The sequence below is a fragment of the Aedes albopictus genome, chromosome 2 (genome assembly GCF_035046485.1).
Source record: "Aedes albopictus strain Foshan chromosome 2, AalbF5, whole genome shotgun sequence".
NCBI classification, from domain to species: domain Eukaryota; kingdom Metazoa; phylum Arthropoda; class Insecta; order Diptera; family Culicidae; genus Aedes; species Aedes albopictus.
The window spans coordinates 336,579,268-336,593,607 of NC_085137.1; the positions used below are offsets into that span (position 1 = coordinate 336,579,268).

General features: G+C 39.5%; 1 protein-coding gene across 1 annotated transcript in view; it reads left to right on the plus strand.

Annotated features, from left to right (window-relative positions):
• LOC109397949 (uncharacterized) overlaps positions 1–14,340 on the plus strand; it is an 81,993-nt gene that overhangs the window by 10,844 nt on the left and 56,809 nt on the right. The window contains exons 4-5 of the mRNA XM_062852589.1: positions 665–832; positions 4,494–4,645. Coding sequence (XP_062708573.1) covers positions 665–832; positions 4,494–4,645 — 320 coding nt within the window. The remainder of the gene's footprint in view (positions 1–664; positions 833–4,493; positions 4,646–14,340) is intronic.

Below are 14,340 nucleotides of genomic sequence, written 5' to 3' on the forward strand. Positions count from 1 at the left end.
ATTTAATTGGTTTGAATTTAGCATAGAAAACGTTAACGATAACGCCCCTTACCATTGTATTTTTTTCTAAACTGAAAGACTTTTTGCTTAATTCTATTAGTATGAGTAACTATAACTCATGACTATTCCGCATTTCTAACGGCACCCCAGTGGAAATATAACTCGCAACTCCTTCAGCTATAGTACAAATTAAGCTATATACCAAAAAGCATTAACTTTTCCACCTTTCATAAAGTTATTTATGGGGCCCTCAGCGTGTCTCGGTACGGCTACGGCTCCGGCTCCGGCACATTCTTCTTTCACACATGATTGATGATGATTATGACGATAATGATGACTTGAATGTGTGATCATCATGACATTCGCCGGCAGCTGTGCTGCTGGTTTTTGCTTTCTCTTGCTTCTGCACTCTTTGACTTTCACCGATACAAAATATCGGCGCCGCAGAGGGTGGAAAAACCTGTGTCCCAATTTTTCTCATCCTTTCACCACGTTCAGTGTCCAATCTATTATCGTTGGACCGGGGCCGATGGACGACAATGACCAGCAGGGCACACAGTAGAGCCGGAACAAAATTGATACTAATAAAATATACCATATCCCATACATATGAACCGATTTCAGTTTTCCCATTTTCTCCACCCTTCTCCTCGCAATACAACAGCTTCATTATGAGACGGACCAAGAGCTGGGGCTATCTGCGAAATGGCACATTTGACGGGATGATTGGTGCACTGGCCAGGCGGGAAGTTGATCTCGGAGGGTCACCGATGTTCTTCCGCCAGGAGCGGCATCGGGTGGTCAGCTACACGACACGGTCGTTCATAGAGAGGTAAGGGCCTGCATTGTAAGATGGATAAAATGGAATACGACGGTAGAGTTGTCTCTGTGATGTAAATTGAAGTATGAGCAGAAACTGTAAGTGAAGCTTAAGTTAAAATTCATGTGACTAGTGTGCGCAGGAATCTTACTTAGGGGGTGCACCTCCACCATTCCACCATTCCTCCAGTGATTCCTCCTGGAATTTCTCCAGCAATTTCTTCAGGAAGTCCTTCACGGATTCATTCATAATTTTCTTCAGAAATTCCCAAAAAAATAATCCAAAAATTCCTCCAGGAAATCCTTCAAAAAATCCTCAATGAGTTCCTCCAGACCAGATATTCATCCAGGAAGCCTAAAAATTTTCTATAGAATCCATTCCTCCATGAGTTCCTCCAGTAATTCCTCTTGGAATTCCTCCATAAATTCCTACAAAAATTACTTCAGGAATTTCTTCAGAAACACCTCCAGGAACTCCTACAGGGATTCCTCCAGGTATTTCTGCCAGAAATTCGCCAAGATTTCTCCAAAAAATCTTTAAGGAATTTCTCCCGAAATTCATCTAGGAAATCATAGAGAGATTCCACCAGGGATTCCTCCACAAATTTCTCCAGAATTTTTCCAGGAATTTCTTCAGGAATGCCTCTAGAGATTCTTCCATGAATTTCTTCAGAAGAATTCCTCCAGGGATTGCTCCAGGAATTCCACCAGGGAATCCTCCTGAAAATCCTCTAGAAATTTCTGCTAGAATTTCTTCAAGATTTCCTCCAGGGATTCCACCACGGATTCCTCCATAAACTCCAAAAGGAATTTCTCTTGGAACTTTTCCAAGAATTCCTCCAGGAACTCGAGGAGCAATTCCTCCAAGGATTCCTCCGTGGATTTGTCTAGGATTTTTTTCAGGAATTTCTCCAGGAAATCTTGTGGGTGCTATCGACTGGTGATTTTGTATTTCGGGGGTTTTTCTAGAGGAATTCCAGGGATTATCAATAAATTTCTTCAAAAATACCTCAAGCAATTTCTTCAGATATTCCGCCAGGAATTCCTTCAGGAATTCGTATAGTAATTTCTCAAGAATTACATCAAATAATTCTCCAGAAATTTCCCAAAAAAATCTCCAAGATTTCCTCAAGAAATTCCTCCATAAATTTCACCAAAAGTTTCACCTACAGAAATACCCCCACGAATTTATACAGGAATTTTCGAGGAATTTTCCAGGATTTTTTCAGGAATTCCTCCAGGAATTCATCCCGGGATTCCTCCTAGAACTCCTTCAGAAATTCTTCCAGGAGGTCCTCCTGGGATTCCGCTAGGAATTCCTGCACAGATTCTACCAGGAAGTCTTCCACGACCTCTGAGGTGAGCCAGCCTAGGGCTGCAAATCTCTTTAATTGAAATAATAGTAATAATAAGTCTTCCACGGATTCCTTTAGGAACGCATCCAGGGCTTCCTCCTGAAATTTCTCCAGGGATTCATACTAGAATTTTTCACGAATTCTTTTAGGAACTCCTCAATGAATTCCACCAAAGATTTTTTCAGAAATTATCCAGAGCTTTCTATAGGAGTTCTTCCAAGGATTCCTTTAGGAATGCCTCCAGGTTTTCCTCCAAATAATTCTTCAGGGATTTCTTCTGAAATTTTTCCAGGAATTCATCCTTAAAATCCTCTTGGAATTTCTTCTGGAATGCCTGAACGGATATCTCCAGAAATTCTTCAAGATATTCTTGTATTTATTCCTTCACGGGTTCTTGCATTAATTCTTCCAAGAATTCCTTCAAGAATGCATCCAGGGATTCTTCCAGAAATTCCTTCATGGATTCCTCCTGAAATTCTTCCAGATATTCCACCAGGAATTATTCGAGGGATTCCTCTAGAGATTTCTCCAGGAATTCCTCCAGGAACTCCTCCAGGGATTCGTCAATGAATTTCTCCAGGATTTCCTTCAGAAACTCTTCCAGGAATTCTTCCAGAAATTCCTTCAGGAATTTCTCCAGCAAATTATGTATGGATTCCTACAGGAAATCTTTTACAGATTCCTTTAAGGAAACCTCCTGTAATACCTCTAAGGATTTATCCTGGAATTCCTTCACGGATTCTTTAAGGAATTCCACCACAGATTTCTGCAGGAATTTTACAGAGCTTCCTCCAGCAATTCATCCAAGAATTCCTTTTGGAGTGTCCCTAAGAATTTTCACACAGATTCCTCCAGAAATGCTTCCAGGAATACCTCCATTGGATTCCTCCAATCCCCCAAGGATTACCCCAGGGATTTCTACAAGAACTTTCCAGAGCTTCCTCTATTAATTCTTTCAAGGATTTCTTTGGGAATGCCTCCAGAGATTCCTCCAAAGATTCCTCCTAGGACTCTTCCTTAAAATCCCCCAGGAATTTCTCCTGGAATGCCTCCACGGATGGCTTCAAAAATCCGTTCAAGAATTCCTCCAGAAATTTCTTTAGGAATTGCTCCACGAATTCCTCCAGAAATTCTTCCAAGGAATCTTCTAGCATGCCTTCAGGAATCAATAAAGAAACTCCTTCAGAGATTCCTCCTAAAGTTCTCCCAAGGATTCCACCAAAGGATTCCTCCAGAGATTCTTTCTGAAAATGCTGCAGGAATTGTTCCTGAAAATCTTCCAGAAGTTCCTCCTGAAATGCTTCCATGGAATTGCTTTAGATTTTCCTACAGGAATTCTTCCACGGTTTCATCCAGGAATTCTTCCAAGGATTCCTTCAGGAATGCCTCCACTGGTTCCTCCGAAATTCCTTCAGCGTTTCCTTCTGAAATTCTCCCAAGGATTCCGCCAGGGATTCCTCCAAGGATTCTTCCAGGAATTCCTTCAGAGATTCCTCCAGAGACTTCTCCAGAAATTCTTCCATGACAACATCCATAAATTACGCCACGCTTTAAGGAGGGGGGGGCGGTTCAGAAAAGTGTGACGACACATACAAAAATTTCAGAGGTGACAAAAAGTGTGAAATAGAGGAGAGGGGGGTTGGAAATGTTCGATTTTTACATGACGTAATTTATGGACGTTCCCCTTAAATTCTTCTAGAAAATCCGTCATGAATTCCTCCAGCATATCTTCCAGGAATTCTTCTAGGAACTCTTCCACAGATTTTTCCAGGGATTCAACCTGGAATTCCATCTTGGATTCCTTCAAAGCTTCCTGCAGGAATTTCTCCAGGAATTTTTCAGAACTTTCTCCAGAAATTCTTCCAAGGATTATTTCAGGAATGATTCTAGGAAGTCCTCCAGGGATTCATCCAGAAATTTCTCCAGGAATTCCTCCAGGGATTCGTCAATGAACTCCACCAGGAATTCTTCCAGAAATTCCTCCAAATGTCCCTTCCTTAATTTCTCCTGGGATTCCTCCAAAAATTCTCCAGACATTCTTCCAGAAGTGTCTCCTGGAATTTCTACACGGAAACCTTCAGGGTTCCTGCAGTAATTTCTCTTGGAAATTTTCCAGGGTTTCCTCCAGGGATTCGTCCAGAGCTTTGTTCAAGAAATCCACTTGAAGATGCCAATCCAAATGCATCAGCAAAATTGATTATAAACGTTATTAATTTATTCTGGATTATGAATTACGTGAAAATATCCATCATGTAGGTTGTATTCAACGAAACAAGCGACTAATCCTATCATTGATCGATGATTACCTTTTTATCCCAGACCATGCTTCATATTTCGGCATCCAAGGCGACAGCATACCATGCGGAATCCCTTCCTTCTACCGTTCGAAACCGCGATCTGGTACATGATGGTGGTTTGTGGCGCAATCCTGGTTGTGGTTCTGTTCACTAGTTTCTACTTTGAGGAATCAGGTAAGAAAAAAAAACGATCATAAATAGATAGCTTAATCCGTCCATTCAAGCGTTCTACTCCCTCCAATAAAGCAGGATCTGGTGGTTCAACTAACTTTTTCTTGCACTTTTTGTGTGCATGTGTGACTAAGCGGGAGGCAAACATTGATTGAGCCAAAGAGTGGAGCCGGGCGAAAAAATAAACTTTTCACTACTTTCTCGTCCATCCTTTTGCTGCCACAATGATTGATGAAGGAAATCTTCCGCAACTCAAAACGAGAGCAATCGTGTGAGTTTCGAACAAAAATGGACAATCCTTGGAAACAGTAAAAAAAAAAAGTTCCTCCTTTGAAACGAGTTATTTTTCTGCTCCTTTTTTGAGGTTTTTATTCTTCTGGTGGAAATGCGCTGTCTTCTCTATAGAACCCGTATCTATTGCATGTGCCATATTGTAGACCTCAGCAGAAATTGTGGAGAACGCGCCTCACATCTTCACGTCTGCAGAACGTGAATGATTCTTTTGATACACATAAATTTTTATTTCTTCCTTATTTTCCCTTCGAGCGCCATCTTAGATGATGCTGGTTACTGCACCATACCTTTCCAGGGAAGATTTGGTCTATATCTCTACTTTGGTGCACAAATTCGGAGCAGAACCATCATCTCTATAGTTTGGTTTTTATAATCTCCATCTCCGAGAACGGAAGCACCACTGGCACTGCCACCCACCAACGCCGTGCCGCCGGAACATTCACAAAAGCATAGGTACATCTCGCACAGGCAGTGTTAGTGGTGGATCCGTTTGGTAAGAAATTTATTCGAAAAAGGAAAGTTTCTTTTATTGTTGTTCCGTGGAAGAAATATTTCATTCCCAGGGCATTCTCGTCAAAATCAAGATGAAGTGCGAGGAAAAGTTATGAATGCTCGGGAATAATGCAGAGTTTATGCATTTATAAAATGCCTGCAGGTCATGTGCATGTGGAACTGTGCGAGTTGCATAGATTTGAAAAAAATTGTTGCTCTTATTGGATTGACCTAATTCAATTTTAAAGGCATTTAAATGCCTTCATAAACGTGAATGTTTGAAAAGAATTTTTGACGGAACTGCTAATATGTATTGTTATAGAGAGATTCACAGGAATTACAGATGACATAAATAAGTTTATCGGCAAATACTCCAGAAATCCTGCCAAGAGTGCAACCTGACTTTGATGGGATCAGTGGAATGTTTTGCGAGAGGATGCCGGAAGAGGGTGAGAACGATGTGGTTTATCTGGTGGTCTGCATGGGTACAATCAAGGCAGCCATCAATTACACAGTCGAGAACACCGTCCACAGGAGTGTTGGTGTAAGCCCAATAAACCACGCATAAAAATCCCCATTACGAATGGCATAGGAGAAAATACGACTCAGTACAATCGGCAAAGACCTACGGCCACGCGACGAAAAAAGGACTACGATTGGAAACTTGGAACATGGAATTGCAAGTCACTTGGTTTCGCAGGATGTGACAGGATAATTTACGACGAACTACATCTCCGCAACTTCGACATCGTAGCGTTGCAGGAACTTTGTTGGATTGGACAGGAAGTGTCGCGGTTCATTAAATACGGCAGGATTTTTGGGTGGAAGAGGCCATTATACGAAGAATTGGTGTGGTGCTATATCCGGCCGCGTGAGAATAGTAGCTTTAACAGTTGGAGGTGAAATCTTGTCCGGCGAAAAGCTTTACGGAAAAGTGTTATTGTATGAGGCCATTATAATTTTAGTATTCTTTATTGAGCTTTCAGCCGGTCAAAAAGCGACGCCTGAGCGATTTTCACGGTGGTGTTATTTAGTTCTGTGAACGGAATTACAAATTGGTTACGTGTAGGAAGGAATAACTAGTACAGAAAATAGTGGTGTCGATGACCACGGAAGTGCAACTTTAAGGAACGGCCCAAGTCGGCGGCCTGTTAAAAGCGGATTGCAGCGAGATTAGGATATCTCCAGTTGCGGCTAGACAGTCAAAATGGCTTTGATCGGTATAATCGACCCGTGCGTCTTCGGCACCAGTTTTTCGAATTACGTAGATTAATTGATTTTTTTTCATCAAACAATATTGAGGAAAAACGGAAGAAGGACATATTCATGAGTTGTGTGGGACTAGCGGTGTTTGAAGAATTAAATCTCTTGTATCCAGCGGAGGGCCTCGCGACTCCGAATCACAGACTGGTACGATGACGAATGTGAACAGTTGAAAAACGAGAAGAATGCAGCATGGGCGAGAATGCTGCAACACCTTACGAGAGCGAATGAGGCACGTTATAGACTGGCGCGGGAAAGGCCAAAGTCTTCCGGAGGAAGAAGCGCCTGCGGGAAGAACGAGATTGCGAAGCGTTGGAAGAGCTGTACCGCGCAAAGGACACGCGAAAGTTTTACGAGAAGCTGAACCACTCGCGCAGAGGCTTTATGCCACAAGCCGGTATGTGCCAATGTAACCTCGGGAATCTTCTCACGAGCGAGCGTAAGGTGGTCGAGAGATGGCGGCAGCATTACGATGAGCACCTCAATGGCGACGTTGCAAGCACCGAAAGTAGCGTGGTAACAAATCTAGGAATACGTGCGAAGGACGAAAGACTTCTAGCCTCTAATCTCCAAGAGATTGGAGAGGTGGCTGGTTGAAAAACAACAAAGCTGCTGGAGCATATCAACTACCAAGTGAGTTACTAAAACACGGTACAGTAGCACAACACTGGGTCATTACCAAAATTTGGGAGGAGGAAGTATTACCAGAGAAATGGATCGAAGGCATCGTGTGTCCCATCTACAAAAAAGGGCAACAAGTTGGATTTCAGGAACTATAGCGCTATCATACTACTGAGCGCTGCCTACAAGATACTCTCTCAAATGTTATGCCGCTTTCTATCACCGATTGCAAGAGAGTTTGTGGGGCAATATCAGACTGGATTCATGGGTGAATGCGCTACAACGGACCAGATTTTCGCCATCCGCCTGGTGTAGCGAAAATGCCGTGAATACAACATGACCAACTGCCCACACATCACCTGTTCATCGATTTTAAGATGGCGTATGTTACAATCGATCGAGAGCAGCTATGGCAGATCACGCACGAATACGAATTCCCGGATAAGCTGATTCGATTGATCAAGGCGACGATGGATCGAGTGATGTGCGTAGTCTGAGTATCAGGGACACTCTCGAGTCCCTTCGAATCTCACAGAAGGTTACAGCAAGGTGATGTTCATGCTTGCTGTTTAACGTCGCCAAAGAAGGTGTAATAGGAAAGCGTGGATAAAAACGAGTAGAACGATTTTCACGAAGTCCGTTCAGTTGCTTGGTTTCGCTGATGATATTGATATTATACTTTGCAAATTTGAGACGATGGTGGAAACGTACATCCGTCTAAAGAATGAAACCAGGCGAATCGAATTAGTCATTATAACGTAAGCTATATAACCCTCCTTATCCTAAGATGTTAGGTTTTTGGCACCACCATGGCGTAGTGCACGTTCATCGTGCCTGGATCATGTTGACCCCAACCAACATCCTACTGGGGTTAATGTATCGAAGACAAAATATATTATGGCTATAGGCTCTAGTGAGGAATCACCGCGCCCGCCATCCGAATTTCTATCGACGTTGATAAAATCGAGGCGGTTGAAGAATTCGTGTACTTGGGCTCACTTGGTCAACCTATTATACAGGGGATGGCCAAAATGTTTGGGATAGGCAACTTTTTGTTCTCTCACAAAAAAGTTCAACATTCTGTACCTTTTCATAGAGTGCATCAAAAAGTCTCAAATTTTGACTGTTTGTCAACCTATTATATGTGCATCATTGGTACAAATTTGAGTTCGATTGGTTAATCTTTCGCGAAGTTATAACCGTTCTGGTAAAACACTATTTTTTAGACTACAGTAATGTTCCGATTTTATCACGGCCTCCGCGCGTCAGTCCTTCATTTTTCATTCATTTGCTGTTACATTTGAGAGCAAGTGTTTCCCCTCTTCTTTATGGTGAATGTTGAAGACGCGATTTGCAACGTTATAAATATTTAAAATGCGTGTAGATTTTGTAGAATATTTAAAAGTAGTTTTGGAAAGGGGCGTGATGAAATCGGAACAATACTGTACTAATTTATGAGCTGTCATATCTCGGAGACCAGTGAACCGATTTGAATGAAATTTTTAACTTTTATCCACAATATTTTAATGCTTAAAAATCATTAAAAACATGGGTAGGCACTTTTCAAACGATACTTTTTGGATCTATTTCGAAAAAATGCATTTTTACATCAATGTCATAAAATTTTATTTTTGATATCCAAAGATTTTCTACTTCTGTTCATAAGATATCTATGAAAAGATATATTAGAGCCTATTTGGATTGAAGGAAGAACACATTTAGTAATGTTTGGGCAGTACAGTAAATATGTCTCATTTTCCTCTAAATGGGTTTAAATGTCGAAGCATCATAACTTTTTTCAAATTTTAAAAAGTATCTATGTTCTGATGAATTTTCAAGCACTATTATATTGTTGATAATCGCTCAAAATTTCATTCAATTCGGTTCACTGGTCTCCGAGATATGACAGTTCAAAAACTGATAGTCTTCAAAATAGTGTTTTACGGGATCAGTTATAACTTCGCGAAAGATTAACCAATCGTGCTCAAATTTGTACCACTGATGCACATACAGGGTATAAGGTTCATGAGTGCAAACTTTTTGAAGGGTGATAGAGGACCATAAATGGTGAAAAAAATTGTTCTACGCATATGGTCAAATCTCAACCGTTACGTAGTTATTGAACTCCCCATATTTTTGACTCTGATGGCCTTAGCTGGCTATAGCTTTAAAATGGTCAAACTTATCGCTGTTTTTTTACCCTTATTCGAAAGATTATTGAATTTTCTATCAAATGGCATCTTTCAACCGATTGGTTAAGTTAAATAACTATGTTTTCTAGAGCAAAATAGCTAAAAATAGCGTATTTTAATTTGTTTTTGTCAATTATCTTTGAAAAATGCGTAATAAATTAAAATTCTTTCTTTGACAAAGTTGTGGCCCCTGTTCCACTCTACAATTCGTTCATTGATGTCATACTTCTTACTCTTATTATTTTCTTGCAATTTTGATTAAAATGTGCGGCACAGTGCGCAAAAAGGTGCTTACCATGACGATTGCAAATTTATGACCTGAAATGCGACGTTTAAATCGAAATTGCAAGAAAACAATAAGAGATAGAAGATTCATGTCAAAGAACGAATTTTAGAGTGGAACAGGGGTAACAACTTTGCCAAAGAAAGAATTTTAATTTATTACGCATTTTTCAAAGATAATTAACAAAAACAAATTAAAACACACAACTTTAAGGCATTTTGCTCTAGAAAACTTAGTTATTTTACTTAACCAATCGGTTGAAAGATGCCATTTGATAGAAAATTCAATAATCTTTCAAATAAGGGTAAAAAAACAGCGATAAGTTTGACCATTTTAAAGTTATAGCCAGTTAAAGCAATACGAGTCAAAAACATGGGGAGTTCAATAACTACGTAACGGTTGAGATTTGACCATATGCGTAGAACAATTTTTTTCACCATTTATGGTCCTCTGTCGCCCTTTAAAAAGTTTGCACTCAGGACCCTAACACCCTGTATAATCTATACATATATAAATGAGTTTGAAGTCCCTTTGAGGCAACAAAACTCACGAACGGCTGAACCGATCGGGTTGACTCTTGCATGGTTTGCTTCGTATTCATGGTGGCTGTGTTTATATGTAAAAAAAAGTTACGAAATAAACCGAAAAAGTAAGAAAATTGATAAAGTACTGATTTTCCATGAGCTGGGAAGAAAATCAACACGATCGAAATCAAACCAATCTAGAGTGCGGTGCTATTTTGAGCTCAAAAGTTGTCAAACCACCACAAGACGGCAAGACAAAGTTTCCCGGGACAGCTAGTAGGTTAATAAACAGTTGAAATTTGAGAATATTCGATGCACTATATGAAAAGTTACACCATGTTGAACTTTTTTGTGAGAGAAAAAAAATTGCCTATCCCAAACATTTTGGCCACCCCGTGTGTGTGCATGATTGGTACAAATTTGGGCTCGATTGATTAATTTTTCGCGAAGTAAGAACCGTTCGGGTAAAACACTATTACAGTAAGGACCCGATTTTGTCAGCCCCTGGTAGCATTTTGGGCTGACAAAATCGGGACATTTTTTAAAATCATTTTTTTACTCATGAAAAATTGTTCTGAGCACGTCAGAGACGGAGATAGGTGTGGAGAGTTTGCTTTGGGATCGTTCAAATATTACGTAACGCCAATTAGGGGGAGGGGGTCCAACGCTGTGTCACGTTTCATATAAAATTTCAAAATTTCTTTTAGAAAAATAGTTACGCCGTGCGAGGGATACCGGATAGGGTCTAAATTTGCTAAATTTTGCGTTACGTAATATTTGGACGACCCTTTTGTGGTAAAAATAGTTGAATGGGTGTTAAGGACTCAGAAAAAAAAATGGTATATGGTAAAGTTAACATTCAGTGCTTTTTTACAGCAGAGCTATTAAATCTTTTATTTATTTTTCTTCTTGTCATAACAGCTCTACTGGAACACAGTCTTCTCCTATCTTATAGCAATTGTGGTCTACAGAAGACAGTTGTCATTGGTTAGCACAGCTTAAATCATAACATCTAACTTTAGCTGTCAACGAATGAAAATGAACCAACATCTGATTGACTAGTATAGACACTCATACTGCCCGAATTGGTTACGTTTCCGCTGCCTTTCCACTTTAATTTCCAGATCCCAATCTCTAAACAATCTCTGGAGAAATCTTTGAATAAATATTTGGGGGAATTTCTGGAAAACCTTTTCAGGAGTTCCGGATAAATCCCTTAAGTCTGATTCCTTCTGAATGAATCCTTACTGTAATCTCCGTAGAAATTCCTAGAGGCATTCCTGGAGCATTTTCTGAAAAATCATTGAAAGAATCCCTACTGCAATCTTTGAAGAAATCTCCTTGGGAAACCCATGGAGGAATTCCTGAAAAAAGTACTGGGGAAATATCTGGAGCAGTTTAAGGAGAAATAACAGCTAGAATGGGATATTCAATTTTAGCATGAATTCCAGTAGAATTTCCAACAAGATTTTCTAAAAGAATTTCAGAAGCAATACTAAGATATTTTCACATAGGAGATACCAAGAGGTAGCCCTGGAAAAAATTCAAAAGGGACCACCGGGAAATCTATAGAGGATGCCCAATTGGGAAATTTAACAGAAGAACCATAGTGAAATCTCTAGAGGAAATCCTATATGCGTAGGGGTTTTTTTTGACGATCAATGATACTTTTTTATTATTTGACCATCACGTTTCGTAAACAGCAATGTCTTTTCCATTTAAGAAATTCGTGCCTTTCGAAGATTTATTTATGGAATAATGCACGGAGTAATTCATATAGGAACTAGTATAGGAATTATTGTAGAAATTTCTACAGAATTCTCTGAATACATCACTAGAGGAGTTCCTGCAGAAATTACTGGATAAAGTCCTACATAAATACCATCAAGAATTTTTGGAGGATTCTCAGCTGCGTTTGCTGAAGTATTCCCTGGCGATATCATAGGAATAATGCATGAACAGCTCTTAGAGAAATATCGGAAAGGGTTCTAATAGAAATTTCTAGAAATTTTTTTGGAGGAACTTCAGCAGAATTTCCTGGACTATCAAAGCAGATATGTAAAGACAAATCCCAGTAGGATGTCTTGAATGAATCGCTAGAAAAATCCACGTAGCAATTGTAGGATGAATTATTGGAGAAATCCTTGAAGAAACCCCTGGGTACATCGCTGTAGGAGTTCATGTGGAAATTTTTGGAAAAAGTCCTGCAGGAATATCAGCAAAAAGTTTGGAGGAATCCTAGCAGGAGTTCTTGAACCAATCTTAAGAAAGCTTCTGGAGAAATCACAGGAGGAATGTCTGGAAAAATCTTAAAGACACACATCTTAATGAATCGTTCTAAAATCCCCGAAAGAATTCCTTTACAATCTTTCGGTGGAATTCTTGGAGAAACACCAGCGAAATACTTACGACAAATCAAGCAAAAATTCTTGAAGGAATTGTAGCAAGACTTTCTGGGGGAATCCCACCTCGAATTCCTTAAAGGTTTTTAATGGATAAATCGCTGGAAGAATTCCGACAGCAATTTTTGAAGCAATTCAAGCAGGAATTTCACAACACATATCTCATAATAAATATCTGGAGCAATCTTAACAAATAAACCTGGAGAAATCCCAAAGATGCTGGAAAGAAGAAGTAAATTGGTTGACTTTATTTATTTATTTACAACAACAGGCAGCATTTATTGTTTGTTCCGTTCCAGAGGAAATTAAGAAGAATAGTTTTTAACCCTTCTAAACCAACGAGGTTGCGGTTATACTAGCAATACACTCCGGCTCCAAAGAGTTAAGCCCATATAGCCACATTACACCCACGTGCAATCAGAAAAACCATGCCGAGGGTGACGAGTTTGATTCCCGGTTAGCCTAGAATCCGTTTCATAATCGACAGTTCCTTAACTACCTTGTGTATAAAATATCTTCATTACTACCACATGATATACATATGCAAAATAAACATTGGCTGTGGGGGTTTCTCAGTAAAAAATTGTAAAAAAGTTCTCATAAAATACTGCTGAGGAGCAGGCTGTGTCCCAGTTGGAACGTTACGCCAAGAAGAGAGAGAGCTGGATTTTTTTAGCAATTTAAAACAATATTGGTTTAAAACATTGGTTAGGGTTGGATGCTAAAATGGCATAAATGTGTTTGCTTGCAAAAAAGGTTGGCCGTTTTGAAAAGTTACACGAGTTTTGTTGATTGCTTAATTTTTCTATGACGCCTAAAGACATCAACTGCATTCATATCATTCATATTTACTGAAAAATTGAAATTATAATTGAAAAACACATTTATTTTTCTACTTCAAAAAAGGCTGACAAAATCGGGTAAAAAAGCTGACAAAATCGGGGGCTGACAAAATCGGGTCTCCACTGTATAGGGTCACCTACTTTTTGAACTGACATATCTCGGAAACCAGTGCCAGTGAACCGAATTGAATGATTTTTTTAACGTTTATCAACAATATATTGATACTTTCTACGACGTTATAAAATGTAATATTTTCTCACGGCGAATTAAGTTATACCGGGTTTAAATTATTTTCCCATAGAGGAAAATAAATCAAATTTACAATACCACACAAAAATTACTAAATGTGTTCTTTCTTCAATCAAAATAGGCTCTAATATATCTGATTGGAGATTACATGAGAACATAAGTGGAAAATCTTTGGATATCAACACTAAAATTTATTGACATTGATGTAAAAAATTCGGTTCACTGGTTTCTGAGATATGACAGCTCAAAAATGAGTTGTCTAAAGAATAGTGTTTTACCCGAACGGTTTTAACTTTGCGAAACATTGATCAATCCAGCTCAAATTTGTACAAATGTTGTAATTGTAATTGTAATTGTAATTGCTCAGTCCACACCCAGGCCGACAAATGTCAGCCCATCTGCTTGTGGGCAGATGTGGACCTACTAAGCCTCCCCCGTTAACATGTCCTACACCGAATTAGCACACCGGGATCTTCCACAGGCAGGCGCTGGCGTTACCAGTCCCAACAAGTGTCAGATACATTAAATAGATGGG